The following is a 21,443-nucleotide window of genomic DNA, read 5'->3' as shown; positions in this document are numbered from 1 at the left end:
GCACAGAGAGGGTAGCGGAGCGGGGCACGCGCGACCCCGCGCTGAGTCCGTTGTTGCAGCGCCTGGCTGCGCTCCCGCAGGGTGAGTGTAGGGGCGGAGTTGGGTGGAGTCGGGGCCGCGCACGCTGTGGGGCTCTGGTCTGTTGTCCTCCTTAGGGCTGGGAGCTGAGGGGCTGTTGGAGGGGAGGGCAGGGCTGCTGAGTGCCATTGAGCCAAACTGTAAATCCTGTTTCTGATGGAAACCCCATCGAGTCGGGGGTGCAGTAGCACCCCTAGTTCTTGCACCTGTGGATGAGGGGAGCGGGGGGGGGGGCTCCTCCCCAGAGCCTCGCCCTCGCTGCATCCATTGTAATGGGCAACACAGGAAGACGACATACAGGGCATTCTCCAGAGGGGAGCTAACCAGGGCCATGCATCCTACTGGTTGCCCCAGGGCAGGAGTTCCATGCTGCTGGGCCCGAGAAGTGTATTCTGCTGCCTGGGTTTGCACTGTTCCAAATGCACCCACACATAGCGTGGTAGAGCACTGAAGGGGGCCATTTGGCAAGCGTTGTCTGGCAGCAGCACCCGCCACTAATCTTGAGGGAAGCACACCTGGGGGCCCAGGTATTTGCATCCAGCTGTCTCAAGGAAGAGACTTCTTGGGTGTAGGTTATTCCCTGTACATGATGGAATAACCAGTGTGCAAGAAGTGCTTCAGCTATGTGATTGGCAATGTCTGATTACATCTGTTGCTGTTGGCTGTTTTGTAGCTGTGTTGGTCCCAGATGTGAGAGTGACCAGGTGGGTCAGATAATTTATTTTATTGGACCAGCTTCTGGTGGTGAAAGAGACATGCTTTTGAGGTACATGGATATCTTCTTTAGGTCTGGGAAAGGTGATCTTTTAAAAAATCATTTTTGAAAGAGTATCTTTCCCACACCTGAAGAAGAGCACCTCTAGCTCAAGAGCTGGTCTCTTTCATCACCAGAAGCTAGTCCAATAAAATATATTGCCTCATCTGTATTTTCTCTCTTAGATCTGTTATTAGCATATCTTTCAGCAACCCAAAGAAATATCTAAAATAGACTCAAATATCTTGTCATGTGGCTTATGTTCTCACTTTGGATTAATTGCTTGTACCTAGCCATATAGGGAATTTCAGTCCTTTTCTTTCCATGCTTCTTGAAAAGAAACAATTTTGAATTGATTGAAAACTTTGGCAAAAGTATCTATGAAGTTTAGTTTTAAAAGTTTTCATTTTGTTTTTTTGGGGGCTTTTTTTCCTTTTTTCTTTTCTTCTTTTTTTAATGCTCTTTCTTCTTTTTTGCCAAGTCCCACCCTTTTTTCCATTTGGTAACTGAAAAAGGGAGGAAAGAAACTGAAAAATATAAGACAAAATTTTTGTTTTAGTGAAAAAACAATTTCTGATGGCCCAAAATGCTCCTTGACTAAGTTTGAGAATTTTTGACCACCTCAGAAAACTAGATATAAAGAGAAATAAAATGTAAATATATTTTTCAAGTTAACTATTTTAGGAAAATATATCTGAAAGAACACAACAGGAAGAAATTATGTGTGTGAGAAGTTGATGACATACTTCTCACCTTTCTGTCTCCCAGTCTCACTACGTCAGTGTTAAATTTGACTTTTTTCTTTTTTCCTCTGTCCATTCTCTTGCTAAGTCTTATTTCTTAATCTTTAATCAGAGTTTCTTCTATTTGATATCCCCACCATTGATTAAACTCCTTGTTTTTGCAATAGTCAAGTCTCGTGTGGATTTACTTTCCATATGCTTTACAAGGCTCATCATTTATCTCAGGCATTTGGGGAGGACAGTGTCTGAAGGTTTGGGAAGATTTATCTGGGCTTGGAGTGTGTGTCATTGCTCATCCTTCCATAAATAAATAAGATCAACATACCATGTAACTATATAATTATATGAAATGTTTTAATATGAATGTACATTTAAAGTGTTGCTGCCGAAATATAGGATGTGGAGCCAATTGATTGAATGATTAAAAGCATTGCAAATCAGAATAAATAAGTTCTGGAAATTTCTCCTTTCTGTCATACCTGCCTCTTTTTTGTGTTTGTAAAATGCTGTGTTAATGTAATGTTCTGTATATATGATTTTAAATAATAATAATATTGTGGTATGCCTTACACTGAAGTGAAAGTCATATTGCCCACTGCCATTTGACTGTAGCATACATTTCACATCATTTACTAGGATGTATTCTATATGTCCACTAAATACTCCAACCTTGCTGTTTTTCTTTTGTTTGATGCTATCTTTGTTGAGCCAAGATTTAATATGGTCTGTTTTGGTATTTCTTCTTGGTGAGAACATTTTTAGGGATTGAACACACTGTTCAGATACACTTAAAGTGTCTGCCTCCAACCTACTTAATTTTTGGCTGGGTCTGGGACCCTATATAACTCATATACCTAACTTTGTTTTGCACTTTTCTTAAACGTATGTGTATTGTATACATTGTTTATAAAGGTTGTATAATTTGTTAGGGGTAGGACTTGTAGTTTTGTTTAATTTGTTGCCTAAGCCTTGTGGGGTTTTTTGTTTAATAAATAAGCTATTGATATGTGGTAGCATTTGTTGTTCTCTGCCTGTCCATTTTAGATCACAATGGATATTACAAGGGGAAACTTGGATGAAATTTCAAGGCCTGCATCTAGCTCAAGAGTACATCCTGTAAGCAGAGCTTTAAGTGCATCTTTGGAGGTTCTAACACCAGAGCCATGCTTGTCAAAGGTATGAGCTTTGGCATGTCACAACTTCTGGGTGTCTTATTTTTCCCTATCTGTGAAATGAAAAGAATAAACCTTTGTAAAATAGGTATAACGTGCTTTATGGATGAAAATTGATATCTAAATGCTAGTCAGTATTATCGTAGAAAGAAAGTAACTTAAAATGCAGTTCTAGTTTCAAGAATGAGTGTGTGTACACAGGTCAGCTCTTTGTATGTATTTAGAGTAATATTTGCTTGCTTTAATGACTTAACATAAATCTGTACTACTTTTTCCCTCTATTAGCCTAGATCATATTCTGTTTTATGTACCACTAGTCAAATTGTTAAAGGTTTAATTGAGGGAAGAATTTAGTTGTTACCCCATTGATAACAGGAGGGTTGCCCAGATGTAACTTGGGATAGAATTTATAATGGTTCGTGGGGTACCCAGGACTGTGAATCACCTTGTTAAAACCTCCCCCCTGCCTCCAGTGTGAGGGAGACTTTCTTGTGCTTAATTGTATATTAGCTCCTTGACACCACCAGTCTGTTAGCTGCCCAAACAAAGTCCTCTAGGCTAGGCCATGTCAGCCCTTACTTTGCCTTGCAGATTATGAATCGGTGCACCCCAGTTCCTGAGCCTCTTTTCAGCATTCCCCTGTAGGGTCCAGCCTCTTATCCGCTAAACACTCACAGAAATATCAGGTCTACTGGTCTCAGGGAACAGTGTACACACCATCTTGAATGATTCAACTCAGGATCATCTCTTTGTATGGTATCACAGCACTGACATATTTTTAGTGAAAACAACGATACATTTATTATCAAAGATTTGAGAGTCAGGCAATAGTGAGTAAAAATAATGGAAACAAAGGGAATGTATAAAACAAAATCATAACATGATTTCTAAAGACTAAACTTAATAGACTAACCTTCTGTCTATAGAAGTTTATTTCACCCCAAATGTCCTTTGCAGCATTTCAGCCAAGGTTAGTTGTGATCCTGTTTTTCAGAATGTAATTGCACTGCCTGATTACTTCCTAAGTCGAGGATAAAGGGATGTCTTCCTTACCTTCTCCTTCTATCCCCCAAAGTTCATAGCCTGTACCCAGAGTTTATTCTCCAGTGTGCTGCCTTCCTGTTGATTTCACATCCCTCCACCTGTTGACTTTGTATGGAAATGTGGCTTCCATTGTGTCAACTTACAATGCTCAGTTTACATGTTGACAGAGAGAAGAATAAACGTCTTTCCTCTGGCAAACAGAAAACTTGTTAGCCTGTATCAAAGCAGAGCTGACAATCACTCTGTCTGAAGTGTCTCACAACCATGAGTGCCTATCTCAGGACAGGGTGTCAGAAACAGGGAAGACTCTCTAAACTGATGGTATGTTCTATAATTAGATTTCACCAACCCAGTAACAAATATGAACTCCTGGATCATTATAACAGTTTTACTGTGAAGTCACAGACAGTCCCCTTAAGCTCTCCAGTCTATCTTGCTACCAAAGCAGGCTGGACTTAGAGATTAAGTGATTGCTCTCACCAAAAATCACACAATATTCAGGTTGCTTCCAGTCCCCAAGAGACCAGTAATTTACCTTAGATCAATTGGTACCCTAGATCTTACACCAAAGACACTGCCTGTAGCCAATCCTGTCATGAACTATCTACAGGCTTATTATCTAGGAAAAAGGCTTGAGTTATTTACAGGTTAAAGCAAGCTAACATGCACACTAATGAGTTGCAGTTTAAAACCTAAGAGTGACAGAGTTGCAGTGATCTGTCAATTCAAAACGTCTTTCAGAGCAAACCCAAGGATAATCCTGGGGGTCCTCTTACTTCAGTTTAAATTCTCTGGCCCTGTAAGAGTTCAAACAGCAAAGAGATGAAAAATTCTCTTGTGACCCTGTTTTCTTTTACAGTTAGGCCTACACGACAGAGTTAGGCTGACTTCCGTCGACATAACCATGTTAAGTATCAGAGGGGTAGCCGTGTTAGTCTGAAGAAGTGAGGTTCTTACCCACGAAAGCTTATGCTCCCAATACTTCTGTTAGTCTCAAAGGTGCCACGGGACCCTCTGTTGCTTATAACCACGTTAGTGTCTTCACTAAAATTTTGCTCCTGCTGCTGTAACTTAACTTAACTCCACCTCCACAAGCGACGTAGAGTTTAGATTGACCTAGGCTGTTAGTGGCCTCCAGGAGGTGTCCCACGATGCCCCACCTTGACCACTCTGGTCACCGTTGTGAATTCTGCTGCCCAGTGGCCAGGTACACAGGAAGCTGCCTTTCCCCTTTAAAGCCCCGTGAATTTTTGAAATCGCATTCCATGTTTGCTCAGCGTGGAGAGCTCACATAGCAACTCTCAAGCATATCTGACAACTTCCTAACTAACACTGCAAACAAGTTAGAATAAATGTCATTGCACTTGTAAACTGAGCGCACTTGGGAGATCTCATCTAAGTGGAATTCCTGATTAAGCACATCCTGACTAAGGTGAGGGCTCTGTAATGAGTGGAATACAATTAAGAGATGTTTCCAGTGTCATTATTTAATTATTCAACAAATTCCAGTGTAAGTACAGTGTTTGCCCCCACTGTGAAGATATTAATCTTTGAAATCAAATTTGAATTTCAGGGCAAGGAGTGTGGTGTAGTATTATATCAGTGTCTGGGAATCAGGATGCCAGAGTTAAAGTACTGCATTGACTTGCTGTGAGGTTTTGAGCAACTCATTTTATCACTTTGTGCCGCAGTTCACTCATGTACAATGAGGATAATACCTATGTACCTGACAGAGGTGTTGTAAAGTTTTTTTATTTGTAAAGTGCTCTGAGATCCTTGGATAGAAGCAGCTGCAGAACTGCAAAGTCTGGTTTGGTGTCACTATTATTAGCAGTCATAAGAAAGAAAAGAAAGTATTTTAAAAAGATTAATACTTTTGTGGAAATTGTTAATTTACATAATTTTTAGGTTTCTTCACCAATTGATCATAAAGAAGACAATTCACGAAACAGCAGTGTAGAGGAAGACAAAGATGATGATAGCGAGAAGCATGAAATGAAGAAAATGAGAATATCACCACAGACTTCTGAGGGGGAAATTAACTGCATTTTCCAGCAGCAGATACAAAATGCTAATGAGCGTCCAGGTATGAGAATGACTAAGTTTACCTTGTCGGTCAGCAATGCCAACTACTGTTATAGAACTTTGGTAAAATTCTACTCTTGAATCTGCAGATGGGGAATTCTGTGTCTGTAAGAACAGAATGATGGAGTCAAAATTCACGCTGTGGATATGAGAGAAGAACTTTGTTCTTAGTATTTCATATTTGTACTTATGTGAATTAACTTGGAGGAGGGAAAAAAAAGTCATGGATGACAGGTGCCCTAGCATTTGTCAGTTATCTCAGTTTTTCCAACCTAGCAATTGCAAGTGTACAATATACACCTGAAAAATAAATATTTTAAATAAAATGAAGTACTGCATTTTCTAATAATAATACTTGGTACTTATAGGAGATCTTCAGATGGAAGGTGTTAATACACTTTACAGATATTAATAAAATAAAACTTCTCAATACTTCTCTCACCCTAAAACATGAGTAAGCATATATTGCCATTTTACAGGTAGGGAGATGAAGGCACTGAAAGCTTAAATGACTTGTTCCAGGTCACACCAAGATTCTGCGGTAGGGCCAGGAGTGAAGCAGATTGCTTGATTCCTAGTCCTGTGTTCAAACTACAAGGTCATAATGTACTGGAATGTGCCTTTTCTAGACAGTAATCTGCTGTGGAGTGTTTTTAGAGATGCTATGTTATGATTGACAGGAAGAAAAATTGTACTTTGTTCTTTTGATATTTAACATTTCAGTCAAATATTTTTAAGTTATATGAAATAATCTATATTTTTGTATGGTCTTTTGTCAGAATAGATTTCTAGCTCAGTAGGTTCTGAAGATCAGTGTGTTGAAACTCAAGCTTCTAAATTCAATAAACCATCTCAGTGGAATATGAAAAAAGGTATTATTTTTCAGATGCATTGAGTTAACAGAGCAGTAAAACAGATTCTTAGAAAAGGCAAAGGAGGAGTGAGGAGAGGGAGGAGAAGTGTGTGGTGATGATATTTCAAGAGGGGAATTAATGAAGGTACAAGAGGGTTGTTGTTTTTTTTCATTTAAGTTCTTTAAATAAAAGAAAGGGAAGGAAAATAACTGTTCATGTAGTGTCAAGGTCAAGAGTTTAAATTTGTGGGTTTGATTCTATCTAGGTTTTCATACTGTAGTGATGGATGTGGTCTCTGAGTGCCTGATACACCTTTCTGGGTTTTGTCAAAAACAAGTCTGCAGAACCCAGTGGTGGAAAGTGTGTCTGGAGCAGTTTTAGGCAACTTTTACCACATCCATTCCACTATGGCAGGAATGGTCTGATGAAGACCCCAAAGAGGATTTGTTCAGTAATTCTACACGTCCAGGCCAGGCGGGAGAGGCACTCTGAGGCATGGAGACCAAGTTGGATTTTAAAGCTGCTTTCCCCTGGCAGAACCACTAATATCCTCCCTTGTGGTAAATTCTCCCCCCCCCCCCCCCAGCACAGCTGAGCCCCGGGCTGGGCCCCTGTAAAGGTGAATCTGGTTCCAAAATGTCAGAAAATCAAAAAGTATTATCTATGTGGGATGTGGAAGAGTGTTGTTATAATACTTTTCCTTACTAGGCTGTTAAATTCATGTGCAAGTATAAAATTGCTACTTGTGATTCCATAGTTAAGGTTGCAACTGTTGTTCCATATCATTGAGGCCAATAACTTTTTAGGAATTAAAAATGGATTGATTACTCATTTATATGGATAACGAGGCCATTCATAGCAAAAAATATATCATTGACTTTTATGGCTCTGTACCAGTTTATGCCAACTGAGGATATGGCCCAGAGTTGTCAAGTAATTCGTAAGGGAGGCATTATGATCTAGTGCAATGGTCTCTAACCTTTTTACGCTCAAGATCACTTTTTGAATTTAAGGGCAACTCAGGATCTACCCTTCCCCGAGGCCCTGCCCCTTCCCCGAAGCCCTGCCCCATTCACTCCATTTCCCCCCCCCCCATCGCTTGCTCTCCCCCACCTTCACTCACTGTCACCGGGCTGGGGCAGGGGGTTGGGGTTCGGAAGTGGGTGTGGGCTCTGGGCTGGGGCTGAGAGGTTTGCAGTGTGGGAGGGTATTGGGGTGCAGGAGGGAATTTGGGGTGCTGGCTCTGGGAGGGGTCTCCAGGCTGGGTTTGGGGTGCAGGAGGGGGTATATGGTGCTGGCTCTGGGAGGGGGGTCAGGGTGCAGGAGGGGGTATAAGGTGTGGCTCCGGGAGGGGGCTCAGGGCTGGGTCTTGGGGTGCGGCCTCCTGCCGGGCGGCACTTACTGCGGGCGGCTCCTGGTTGGTGGCGCGGCGAGGCTAAGGCAGGCTTCCTGCCTGTCCTGGCCCCACACCGCTCCTGGAAGGGGTCAACATGCACCTGTGGCTCCATGTGCTGCCCCTCTCTGCTGGCACAGCCCCCTCAGCTCCCATTGGCCACAGTTCCCCATTTCTGGCCAATGGGAGCTACGGGGGTGGTGCTTGCATGCAGGAGCAGTGTGCCGACACCCCTGCCGCACCCCCACCCCCTGGGGCCACGGGGGATGCACTGGCCGCTTAGTGGCAGCCCTGCTGCACCACCAGAGATCGCGATCGACTGGGACAATCTCTAGGATCGACCAGTCAATTGCGATCAAGTGTTTGGTGACCACTGATCTAGTGACTAGTAAGCCTTGGATCAGAGTTCTGTTCTGGCTCTATTACATGTTTCCATGTAACTTTGGCAGGTCACGTCAACTCTTTCTTCCTCTCTTAGCTTTTCAAATAAGTGGACTTGTGCACATTCCTATAAACAAAGGGGCAATTTTAGTGGGGAATGCCTGCAGAAGAACTATCTTACTAGATCCTGAAATTTCCTTTCAATTTAGAAAAGAAGACCAGACCTGTTCAGAGGCTGATCACAAATATACATTTCTCTGTTGGCATTGACAGAGAATCCTGTTTAATTTTGAAATAATGGTAATTTCTTAAGCATATTATTGTTTCTGTCCTCAACTGCTTATTTCCAGATCAAATGTCAAAATGTACCTGAGTTTCCCATCTTTTGGTATCGAAACTTTTTGTTGAGTAGGTAGAGGAACATATTAAAAGTTTAGATGCTTTGTAGCATTTTGAAAATGGAGCAGTTTAAAATCTTGATCTCGAAATGACTTAATTTAATAAAAAAGTTCAGGACACATTTTAGTTGTTAATGAGATTTACCTCTAAAAATCTGTAAGCATGAAAATTTTTTTGAGTTTCAGCCTTATTATTGGATTGTGGTTACAACCTTTGCTATGGATAAACCACTACCTCCCCAGAATAAATATTACATACTTGCCAAACTAGAACTCTGGTCCTATGTGTCCAGAAACACAAACATCTACCACTACCTTTCTACCACAAAGGAAAAGTTCTGTTATCTTCTAGAAGGACCTGTATATTTCTTTCCTGCTGTAACCAACCAACAAAAAGCAACATATGCTAGTGAATGGTCCTATTCCTACTGAAGCTGTGCCAAATAATTCCTATTGACTGGTGATTATTTTATTAAATGCTTGAAGCTCACATCCTATTTTATATCTAATCTACAGCAAATTCTACCAATCTAGAAAATACTGAAGAGAAGGATATAGATCCTCGGATTCAAGAAGCGATAAAGAAGATGAATAAATTGGACAAGATACTGGCAAAGAAACAATCTAGAGAAAGAGAAATTAAAAAACAAGGCAGAGAAGTGAGGGCAAAACTTTGGGAAGAACTTCAGGTTAGCAATATGTGTGTGTGGTTTTTTTTTTTTTTTAAATATTTACCAATAAAACAATATCTCAGAATGCTATCTTATGGAAGGGAACAGTCTAGTTCAGCAGTTCCCAAACTGTGGGTCATGACCCCCCTTCAAATGGGGTTGCCAGGGCTGGCTTAGACTTGCTGGGGCCCAAGGCTGAAGCCAAAGACTGATGGCTTCAGCCCTGGGCGATGGTTGCTGCTTTGGCCCTCTTGCCCAGAGTGGTGAGGCTTGGGATTTGCCCCCTCCCCCCCCGGGCAGTGGGGCTCTGGCTTCAGTCCCCCTTCCTAAGGTTGCGAAGTAATTTTTGTTGTCAGAAGGGGGTCGCGGTGCAATGAAGTTTGAGAACCACTGGTCTAGTTTCATGAACACAGTTTATTATTCAATAGTTATTGACTGGTGAAGGACACTGACATGAAAGGGAACAGAAAGAACTGTACATTATTATAATCATCTTATTATTAACCCCTCAGGTCTTGGTTCTCAGATCAGATTTAGTTGCAACTAGAACCTCCTCTCAAACTCTCAGTGCACACACAAAGCATAGGGCAACAGGGAACTATCCTGTACCAATATGCTGTCTAAATTGTGTCTGGGAAGCTGAGAGGAAGGAACTACAGTCAGTCATTCTAAGAAGATGATAAACACTGTCCTAGCATTTCAGAGGAAATTCACAAATGATGTCTGTGTATCTCTTGAGGTTTAGATATTGGTGTTGCAAGGGACATACATCAGGGCAAAGTCAGGCTGTCAGCTGAAGCAAAGGACACTCTTTAGTTTGTTCTGACCAAGAGGCTCATGCCAACACTTTTTGGAAAGATCAGTCAGCAACTTCAGACATATTGCAATGTAAGAAACCCATGAGAATTTCTCATTACCATTACATAATTGATTCCTGAGGACTCACCACTCTTATCAGTTCTTTGGCAATATGAAGATTCCTGTAACAAATTTGATCTGTGTGTAGAATCTACGATCCTCATAAAACTACTTTTCAGCTTCATGGTTGGTAGGTCTCTTCCTTTTCTCCCTGAAAGTATCTTGCATTCTCATTACCTTGTCCAAAGGGGTTTCAGCACTTAGCATGCTCTCAGTGAAAGCTCAGTTACACATTCTGTCAAACATAGTAGTTCTGTGAACTAAGCTGGCCTCCATCCACAAGGTCACCATAATTTCCCTCATATAATATGAAGTGGTATTGTAGTCCTTTTTTGGATGCATCCAGACATCCAAAGGAAGTAGAAATGTATAAGATGTGAACAGAACCTACAGAGGTGATTATAACAAAGGCATTCAAAACCTTTGGTACAACTTCTCCCATTACTATGCACTCTATGAAAAAAGCAGCAATTTTTGTTGGCAGAGAAATCACATGTCTTATGAGGATGTCTGATAGAGCTGGTCAAAACTCAGGGGTTTTGGTTTGCCAAAAATGTTGGTATTTTGCAATTTGCTTTTGGTCTGATTCAGAGCAAAACTAGATTTTACAGAAATTTCTCCCAAAACAAAACAATGAGGAATCCTTGTGGTACCTTAGAGACTAACAAATTTATTTGGGCATAAGCTTTTGTGGGCTATAACCTACTTCATCAGATGCATGGAGTGAAAAAAATTAGGCAGGTATAAATATACAGCACATGAAAAGATCGGAGCTGCCTTACCAAGTGGGGGGCTCAGTGCTAACAAGGCCAATTCAATCAGGATGGATGTGGCCCATTCCCGACAGTTGACAAGAAGGTGTGAGGATCAACAGAAGGAAAATTATTTTTTTGTAGTGACCCAGCCACTCCCAGTCTTTATTCAGGCCTAATTTGATGGTGTCAAGTTTGCAAATTAATTCCAGTTCTGCAGTTTCTCATTGAAGTCTGATTTTGAAGTTTTTTTGTTGAAGAATGGCCACTTTTAAGTCTGTTGTTGAGTGTCCAGGGAGATTGAAGTGCTCTCCTACTGGTTTTTGAATATTACAATTCTTGATGTCTGATCTGTGTCCATTTATTCTTTTGCATAGAGACTGTCCGGTTTGGCCAGTGTACATGGCAGAGGGGCATTGCTGGCACATGATGGCATATATAACATTAGATGTGCAGGTGAATGAGTCCCTGATGGTGTGGCTGATGTGGTTGGGTCCTCTGATAGTGTCGCTAAAGTAGATATGAGGACAGAATAGGCAACGAGGTTTGCTGCAGGGACTGGTTCCTGGGTTAGTGTTTCTGTTGTGTGGTGTGTAGTTGCTGGTGAATATTTGCTTCAGATTGTGGGGCTGTCTGTAAGCGAGGACTGACCTGTCTCCCAAGGTCTGTGAAAGTGAGGGATCGTCCTTCAGGATAGGTTGTAGATCCTTGATGATGCGCTGGAGAGGTTTTAGTTGGGGGCTGTAGGTGATGGCTAGTGGCGTTCTATTACTTTCTTTGTTGGGCCTGTCCTATAGTAGGTGCCTTCTGGCTCTGTCAATCTGTTTCTTCACTTCCCCTGGTGGGTATTGTAGTTTTAAGAACACTTGATGGATATCCAGTACGTGTTTGTTTCTGTCTGAGGGATTGGAGCAAATGCGGTTGTATCGTAGGGCTTGGCTGTAGACAGTGGATCATGTGATGTGGTCTGGATGAAAGCTGGAGGCATGTAGGTAAGTATAGTGGTCAGTAGGTTTCCAGTATAGGGTGGTATTTATGTGACCATTGCTTATTTGCATTGTAGTGTCCAGAAGTGGATCTCTTGTGTGGACTGGTCCAGGCTGAGGTTGATGGTGAGGTGGAAATAGTTGAAATCCTGGTCGAATTCCTCAAAACCTCCTTCCCATGGGTCCAGATGATGAAGACGTCATCAATGTAGCACAAGTAGAGAAGGGGCACTAGGGGACAAGAGCTGAGGAAGTGTTGTTCTAAGTCAGCCATAAAAATGTTGGCATACTGTGGAGCCATGCGGGTACCCATAGCAGTGCTGCTGACTTGAAGGCATAAATCGTCTCCAAATCTGAAATAGTTGTGGGTGAGGATAAAGTCACAAAGCTCAGCCACCAGGTTTGCCGTGACGTTATCGGGGATACTGTTCCTGACGGTTTGTAGTCTTTCTGTGGAATGTTGGTGTAGAGAGCTTCTACATCCATAGTGGCCAGAATGGTGTTTTCTGGAAGATCACCAATGGATTGTAGTTTCCTCAGGAAGTCAGTGGTGTCTCGAAGATAGCTGGGAGTGCTGGTAGCATAGGGCCTGAGGACAGAGTCCACATAGCCAGACAATTCTGCTATCAGGGTGCCAATGCTTGAGATGATGGGGCGTCCAGGATTCCCAGGTTTATGGATCTTGACTAGCAGATAGAATACCCCTGGTTGGGGATCTAGGGTGCGTCTGTGTAGATTTGTTCCAGTGCCTCTTCAGGGAGTTTCTTGAGCAGATGGTGCCAATTCCTTTGGTACCCCTCAGTGGGATCAGAATTTATTTTCGGAAACACGAAAACATGATGATCTTGAATGGAAATATATGAAATTAACATGTCAGTGGCGAAACTGACAAGAATGTCAAGTTTTCTCAGCTGCTGCCTGGGCTCTCCAGCACAGATCAGGTGTGTCTAGCAGAGTGTCCTCCCAACCCCCAGACAACTGATTCTCAGTGTTTTTGCCCAGCCAGTCCCAATCTCACCATTTTTCATGTCCCAATCTATTTCCTGCTGTGGAGCATACTCACTTGGTCTGTGGTGGTGGCACCATGCACTGTCCAATCACATGTAGGAGCTGTGAGGGAATAAGTGCACACAGACTTTGGAGATTTTAGCTGCTAAACCCTAAGAAGTCTCTGCTGAGCATGTGTGGACTGAAATTTTTCAAAGACTTATAACTTGGCCCAACAATAAAAGGTACATTCCTGACAAAAAGCCCACCCCTTTCAAGTCCCTGCTCCAATGTGTGGGAATACTAGAGCTTCTCACCAAAAAGGTCACCAGAATTTTGTTAACATTACAGAACATATTTTTCCCAAACCTCATTCTCAGAAATGAACTATTGTGGCTGAAACTTTCCAAAAAATCAGCTTGAAGTCTGGGAAATTTCAGACCAAACCGTTATATTTAGGCAAGGTTATGAGTAGGTGAAAATAGAGTCTTATATTGGGAAGTGTCTTGCAATGTTAATAATAGGCAGTGCTACCAGCCCCGCATATAATATGTATAAAATTTGGTTTGAAATGTTAAAGCAGTATATGCAATGTAAATCATACTGCAAATCTACCAGGATTCAAATGTATGTATTTATAAAACTATATAGTAGTTCCTACAATCCATATATAGATGATGTACAATAATTCTAAGAGTATACAGAGCTTAAAAATCTGTGCTACTTTCATAAATGCTCAGAGGGTCTAAGACATTCAAATCACACAAAAAAATAAGAGAAAAACAGTAAGAAAATAATGTTTACCCAAAAGCTTGATTGACAAAAAAGGCTTTTGGTGTGTGATCTGAAGTTTGCTAGACTTGGGGCTCTGATAGGTCATCAGGAAAAGTATTTTACTGTAATTCCAATCTGATCATATATTTGTTGCCATCTTATTTTCAAACTTTCCCTCTTTTAAATAGTCTGTAACCTCACTAAGTGCTTCAGGAACTCAAGAGGAGATAGAAAATACAAACAAATTTTTAGCTTTGACCGCCTCATTGCAGGAGACCATTGGTAAGTAAGTAAAACAGGTAAATGATAAATATCTCATAAGATTATTGTATATGTTGATTATAGCGGTATTTCTGTAAGTTCTAAGATATCACTGCTATTAAAATAGATAAAATGTTTTCCATAACAAGTGCAGTTTTAAACTTTTATCAATAAAATAGTCCTTACATGTAAAAACTTGTAGAGACAATTTTTCTAAACCTCAAGCTGAATAAAAAGTATTTTTGCTGCTGCACATGCCTTCACAAGGCAGTATTGCTTTACAGATTTTTCTTTGCAATAGTTCTGCAGTATTTCAAATGACTGGGTAGCCGTGAAGGTTTAACTAAGTAGAAGCAAGATAGGAGAAATGTGAATAACTTATGTCTGTGATAGATAAATCAGGGCTGATGTTAGAAAAAATAATTCTAAGCTGCTTTATAAACTGAGTTGGCGAATCCCATTTTATTGTAATCAGTACAGAACTCTGTATTTGTCTTCAGAATCTAACTATTGGCAATTTTATCTTCATTTTTTATCCCTCACATTTACATTTTGACCTTTGATCCCTAGCCATTCAGCCTTGTCTGAAAATTCATCAGCAAAGCTAAACATTTTTAAAAGGCCCTATCCAGCAGAGCAGATATATGGTTTCCTGCGGTGTAAGGCTGTGGCCATAACTATCCTATTGAAAAGGAAGGTTGGCCCAGCAAATGCTCTGAATATTGCTGCTTCTGCTTCTCAGAAGGAATGACTTTAAAGTACTGTAGAAAGAAATCTGGAAAATAAGTATCTGCTTTACTGAAACGAAGGATATTTAACCTACAGCCTATAACACTCTTTACCTGGGCTACTCCGGAACATTTCAAATGGAACTGGAATTCCAGTGCATTGAGCGTCTATCGTACAGCACGCTAAGTAAACCTCTGGTTACAACAATAATCAGATTCAGAGTTTCAAAAATATACCTTAATGAATTTTAACATTCCGGTTATTAAATTCAGGGTCAGACAGCTTTTTGAAGACACACACAGCATACTGTGGGGTAGGTGGCTATGCAGCATTGTTACAAAGAATAATTTAACAATAACTCTTTTGCATTTAAAATGCAGCAAATACACCTGCTTTGCTCTTACCACCTTTGATTTTGACTGTGCTTTGCACTGAATTACCTTGGCAATGCTTATATTGCTTTCAAATGTATTAATTGTTTTGTCCAGCTCTTAAACACAGACTTTTTCTTTTTGGTTGGTGAAAGATTTCTTGGAGTACAAATTTTTGACCTCTGTAATCTAAAAAAAATATTTCAACCTCTTAAATAAAAGAATTACCAAAAGTTGTCTTTTGGTAGCGTGTTGCACTGTAGAATTTTGATTCTCACCACCTCGTGCATTCCAAACTTAAAAATATTATATTAGTGGCTGTTACAAAATTTAATGAGAGAATCTTTACTTGGAATCATCTTGGATTATAATTGTTTCTTTTCCTATCACAATGGTTTTTTTGTATAGTTGTCTGACCATCAACGTTCGACTTGTTGTGACTTTGTGTAGTTTTATAACTGAATTATACCATTCTGTGCTGTACTTTTTGAAAATGGTAAAGAAGTATACACAGGAGAAGAGGATTTTTACATTAATAACTGCATAACATTTATTTAGTTTACTGTTCAGGGGCAAAAAACACAAGATTTACAAATCAGCTTTACAGCAATTTAAAACTGTCCAGTAGGTGTCAGCATCTAATAAAAATAATATGCTTTACTGGGTCTCTTAACCTTTAAAATATGGAAAGAAAATTTGTTTATGAGGTTATTATTAACAAGCTCCACACTGCACTTCCTTTTTCTTTTCAAAGGTAATTACTGCTGTATGGGTCATGTGGATTTTGATGCATGGCATCAGGACAGTTGTGTGCATAGTGTAGATTTTTCCAGGGTCCTCCTTGCCTCAAGGTTTTATGCAATATGTTAATACTTTTCATTCATCAGGTCATTTTGTATGATTGGCAGCAGAGGAACTTTCCCTGGTTGAAAATAAAGAAATGAATGTAATTAACTTTGTCTTTTAGCGCTTGAATATTTAGCTTTTATTTTATTTGATGACAATAAATGATGCAAGGAAAGCTGTTTTGAAAATATTCTGTTTTCAAAAGAGTCATTAGAGTATCAAATGCCAGCTACATCTACAAAATCACTTATATCCAGCCACTTGTGTCTCAACCTCTCTAGCAGCAGAAACACATCTGTCCTAATTGTGGCAGAAATTAGACTCTGCAGCTATAAAACTCTCATTCAGTTGTTACTAAATGACAATCATCATCATGCTTTCAGTTGAGAAGGATAGTATTAATTTATTGTTTAGTTGATATTCGTTATATCTCTCAAATGTACGCAGATTCTTAAGTATGTGCTCTTTAAGTGTGCACAGATTGCAGAGCGGACAGTGAGGGGCTTCTCCTTAACCTGCACTCTCTGGCTAATTCTTGCCAGGAGCATGACTAACACTTGGAGTACTTGAAGCAGCTCTTGAGCACTGGGATGTTTGGTACCCATTTCTCCCAGATCACACTCCTGACAGAGGCCAGTTGGATTTCTGACAACTTGGGCATAGCTAGACACCCGCTGTGAAAATCCCCTGGGCACTTAACTTTCAATTGAACCTCTAGATGATTCCCAAATGTCTATTCATGTCTACTGAAGCTTTTGAACATTTTGGCCTTAGGCTGTATCACTTACGTATAATTACCAGCACTATAGAAGGTTGCAAATGCATCAGAAGAAAAAAACGTGTAATCCCATTTACTCAAAACCTCTATCAGACTTCATAGATACATCAGAAGTGGTATAATACATTTTGATATTTTCTTCCAATCTTACTTGCCCTTGTTCATAATGATTCTTTTACTCACATATTGACTCCCTTACTCACCTCTCTTCTTTTCTTTTACTCCATCTATTCTATCTCTTGTAAAATGTTTTATTGTATTGTTGTAACTACTTGAAGAAAACCAGTAATAAACCTCTATGACTCTTGACTATCATACTTGGAGAAATGTACGTAAATCATAATGTTAAGTCACAAAAATTTGCTTTAAATAAGTATTCAACAATTATTCAATACACTTCTAATTAACAGATCCTTCCCATTCTGAAGAAAATGAAATATTTATTTCAGTATTTCACACACAAATTAATTCAGAAGATTACGACCGCAATGAAAAGCAAGCTGTACAGGGTAAGCCCTTATTACAGTTCTGTAATTATGTAATGAGCTTTTGTATTCTGGATTTGAATGAGTAAAATGTTCCAAAAAATCAAGTCTGAAAGGGAAGCATTATATGCCATATAGATGTTAAAAAACATAACATTCCCGTAATGTATGGAATATAAATAGGTAATACAAGCTTACATCCTGATTGAAAAATTTAGGAGTTTATCAACAATGTGGTTCTTTTTGGAAATTGTATAAAATTTATCTCTGTTATTAATCTAATACTGATAATCATAGGATCGTAGAAATGTGTAGCTGAAAGGGTCCTCTAGTCCAGGGCCTGCACCGAGGCACCACCAGTTAAAACCTAGACCATCTGTGACAGATGTTTGTCTAAACTGTTCTTAAAACTCGATGATGGTGATTCCACAACCTCCATGGAAGCCTATTCCAGAGTTTTAATATCTAACATAAATCTTCTTTGCTGTAGATTAAGACCTTTAATTCTTTTCCTAATTCCCATGGACATAGAAAACAATTGATCACCATCCTCTTTATAACAGCCCTGAACATGTCTGAAGACTTTTAGCAGGTCCCTCCTCAGTCTTCTTTTTTCATGATTAAATATGCCCTTTTTTTTTTAATTTTATTTTTTTTAACATTTCTTCCTAGGTCAGGCTTTTTAAACCTTTTCTCATTTTTGTTGTTCTCCTCTAGACTCTCTCCAGTTTGTCCACATCTTTTCTGAAATGTGGTGCCCAAAATACTCCAGCTGTGGCCTCACCAGTGTCGAGTAGAGCGGGGCAATTACCTTCTGTGTTTTATATATGACACTCCCGTTAAAACACCCCAGAATATTAACCTTCTTTGCAATTGCCTCATTGTGTTGATTCATATTCAATTTGTGATGCACTGTAACCTCCAGATCTTATTCAGCAGTACTACCACCTTATCAGCTATTCCCCATTTTGTAACTGTTCATTTGATTTTTCCTTCCTAAGGGAAGTACTTTGCACTTGTCTTTATTGAATGTCATCTTGTTGAATTCAAACCAATTCTCCAGTTTTTCAAGGTCATTTTGAATTCTAATCCTGTCCTTCAAAGGGCTTGAAACCCCTCTTAGCTTCGCGTCATCTGCAAATTTTATAAGCATACTTTCCACTCCCATGTGGAATCCAGCTATATATTATCTGCCACCTAGTTTGACCAAACCATTGATACTACACTTTTGAGTATGGTCTTTCAAATAGTTGTTCTCCAGCCTTATAGTAATTTTATCTAGACCATATTTCTGTAGTTTGCTTATGAGAATGTCACGTGGGACTGTGTCTAAAGCCTTACTGAAATCAAGATATATCACCTCTACTGCTTCCCCCCCATTCACTGGGCCAGTAACTCTGACAAAGAAGGAAATTAGTTTGGTTTGGCATGATTTGTTCTTGACAATCCATAGTGGTTATTCCTTATAATCCTGTTATTCTCTGGGTGCTTACAAATTGATTGTTTAATAATTTGTTCCCGTATCTTTCCAGGTATCAAAGTCAGGCTGACTGGTCTGTAATTCCTCCGGTCCTCTTTGTTTCCCCTTTGAAAGATAGATACTATGTTTGTCCCTCTCCAGTCCTCTGGCACCTCACCTGTCCTCGATGAGTTCTCAAAGATAATTGCTAATGTGTCCGAGATTGCTTCAGCTAGTTCTTTAAGTACCCTAAGGTGAATTTCATCAGGCCCTGACAGCTTGAATACATCTAACTTATCTAAATATTCTTTGACCAGCTCTTTCTCTGTTTTGGCTTGTGTTCCTTTCCCCTTGTTGTTAATATTAATTGTGTTGAGTATCTGATCACCATTAACCTTTTTAATGGAGACTGAAGAAAAATAGGTGTTAAACACCTAAGCCTTCTTGATATCATCAGTAATTAGCTCTCCTTCCTTGCTAAGTAGAGGACCTACACTTTCCTGTGCCTTTTTCTTGCTCCTAATGTATATAAAGAACCTGTTCTTATGGCACGTTATGTCTCTTGGTAGATGTAAATCATTTTGCCTTAGCCTTTTTGATTTTGTCCTTACATGCTTGTGCTGTTCTTTTGTATTCATCCTTACATTTGTCCATGTTTCCACTTTTTATAGGATTCCTTGTTGATTTTCAGGTAAATAAAGTGCTCCTGACTGAGTCATACACTTACTATGAGGCATCATCTTCCCTTAGGTGTGCAATTAGTAGACCTATGCTCAAGAAACTGTCTCTCAAATCTGGTAGTTGATGCAAAGTGCAGTATTACCCAGTCTCTAATGTTCCTATTTTGGGGCAAGGTTCTCTGGCCCTATTTGATGTCTTCAGACTTCCTTAATCTCCTTCAGTTTAGTGTTGTTTTGTTTTGTTTTCTATTAAACTGATTATGGTACAGACTGCACTTGTCTTGATGTTTGAGGATCTCCTGACAAAGGTCAGACATCCTTGCTAGTTCTTTTAGGTTTGTCTGTTGTTTTGATGCTATTGCTTATGAGATACTGTTGTGGCAGGCATCAGTCCAGATAGACTGAGTTGTGTTTCAGTGTCTGTATTCTTCCATCTCTGTGAGATTCCAGTGGGTGGCAGTGGGCAGTTGCTTATTTACTCAAAAGGTTATTTTCAGCATGTATACATGACCACAAGGGGAGTAGTGAAATGTTTTAAGTTGCCGTTGCCACCAGTATGCCAATGACGCTCAGCTCTACAAGCATATTATGTGATTCAAAGTAACCTGGTTTCTTGGTGACTGGCCAAGATGGGGGCGTTGGACGAGAGGGATTTGGCTAGAGATTGTTCACAACAGAAGAGATGAGGTGTGTGTTTGTTGTGGGGGTGCACTAAGGAGGAGATGATATTTGCTGTTTCTACTCAGGCTTCTTGTTATTGTGGATTGGTTTGTAATCTCGAGATCTGTTGCATTCTTGGCTGCTGCCTGGGTTCCCAGATAGGAGCCAAGATAGGTCCTGAGCCAGTAAAGCAGAGAAGACTGTGCTTGACTATAAATACTTGAGTAGTCCCATTAATGGGACTATTTACATGTTTAATTTTATATTTAATCCAGTTACATGCTCTGCTGGATTGGGGCCATAGTCTCTTTCCGCTGGTCCAGACATCAGGTTGCAATCTTTCCTCTTTGATGCATTCCTTGCAACAATTATCCATGTCTCTGTCATTCTGCATTAGATGTTCTATGTGAGTCTACCTTTGAAGGCCATTCAGACTTCGGCTAGCACAGAATGCGGTGTTAAGCAGTGTTTCTTATATGACACTTATTACACCTGTGCTTGTAGACTGCACTGGATTCAGGATGCAATGCAAGGTGTTCATTTTTATCTATAAAACTCTGCATGCTCTGATTCTTGGTTAGCTTCAAGGTAATGTCTCTCCTATGCTCTGTGATAGATAGTTTGGGATGCTTTTTCCTACTAGGCCCTAGATTTGAACCCTGGCGGGTTGGAGGCAATTTTTCTTCAAGGGGGAGGCCCTCCACTTGGGAATTCACCTCCTTCATTGGTATTTGCACAGCCAAAGTTTTTGACCTTAAAGAATGTTGCACAGCCTCTATATATACTAAGACTTCTGTGCAGAGGAGTGGGTAGAACTTCTTATATGAACTTTCTTTTAGTTGCCTTTTTTGGTCAGATTGCATATTCTTTGTGATATTTTTAAATGTAATGTATGTGCTCCTAGAGGCTGTGATAGTTAATCTTTTTATAAATCCAATGATAAGTAAGCACATTCTAGTTTATAATCAAATAATCCCCAAACTTGTGTCTAACCCCAGGATCAAATTAAAAAAAAAAGAGAACTATTATGTATGCAGGAGAACAGATCAATTTGTGAGATTTATAGGACATTAAATTTGATTGTTTAGTTTTGTCATTTATAAATCTTTGGAATCTGGATCATTCCAAAGTCATGAAAGAATTACCACTTTAAAATTATTAGATGTCTCTGAATGGCACATACC

At 39.9% G+C, this 21,443-nt stretch overlaps 1 protein-coding gene across 3 annotated transcripts in view; it reads left to right on the top strand.

Moving 5' to 3' along the window:
* The window catches only part of FSIP1 (fibrous sheath interacting protein 1), a 164,285-nt gene continuing 142,842 nt past the window's right edge, over positions 1–21,443 (top strand). The window contains exons 1-6 of one of the 3 annotated variants that reach the window (XM_034769042.1): positions 1–81; positions 2,620–2,751; positions 5,700–5,877; positions 9,419–9,591; positions 14,179–14,272; positions 17,386–17,484. In XM_034769042.1, the coding sequence (XP_034624933.1) occupies positions 2,626–2,751; positions 5,700–5,877; positions 9,419–9,591; positions 14,179–14,272; positions 17,386–17,484 (670 nt within the window). In that variant the 5' untranslated portion in view covers positions 1–81; positions 2,620–2,625. Of the gene's footprint in view, positions 82–2,619; positions 2,752–5,699; positions 5,878–9,418; positions 9,592–14,178; positions 14,273–17,385; positions 17,485–21,443 lie in introns of those variants that run through there. The other 2 variants (XM_034769043.1, XM_034769044.1) reach the window with 2 other exon arrangements.

Source organism: Trachemys scripta, chromosome 4, assembly GCF_013100865.1.
Source record: "Trachemys scripta elegans isolate TJP31775 chromosome 4, CAS_Tse_1.0, whole genome shotgun sequence".
NCBI lineage: Eukaryota > Metazoa > Chordata > Testudines > Emydidae > Trachemys > Trachemys scripta.
The sequence above is the reverse complement of the archived record's forward strand: the minus strand, read 5'-3'. Positions and strand labels throughout refer to the sequence as shown.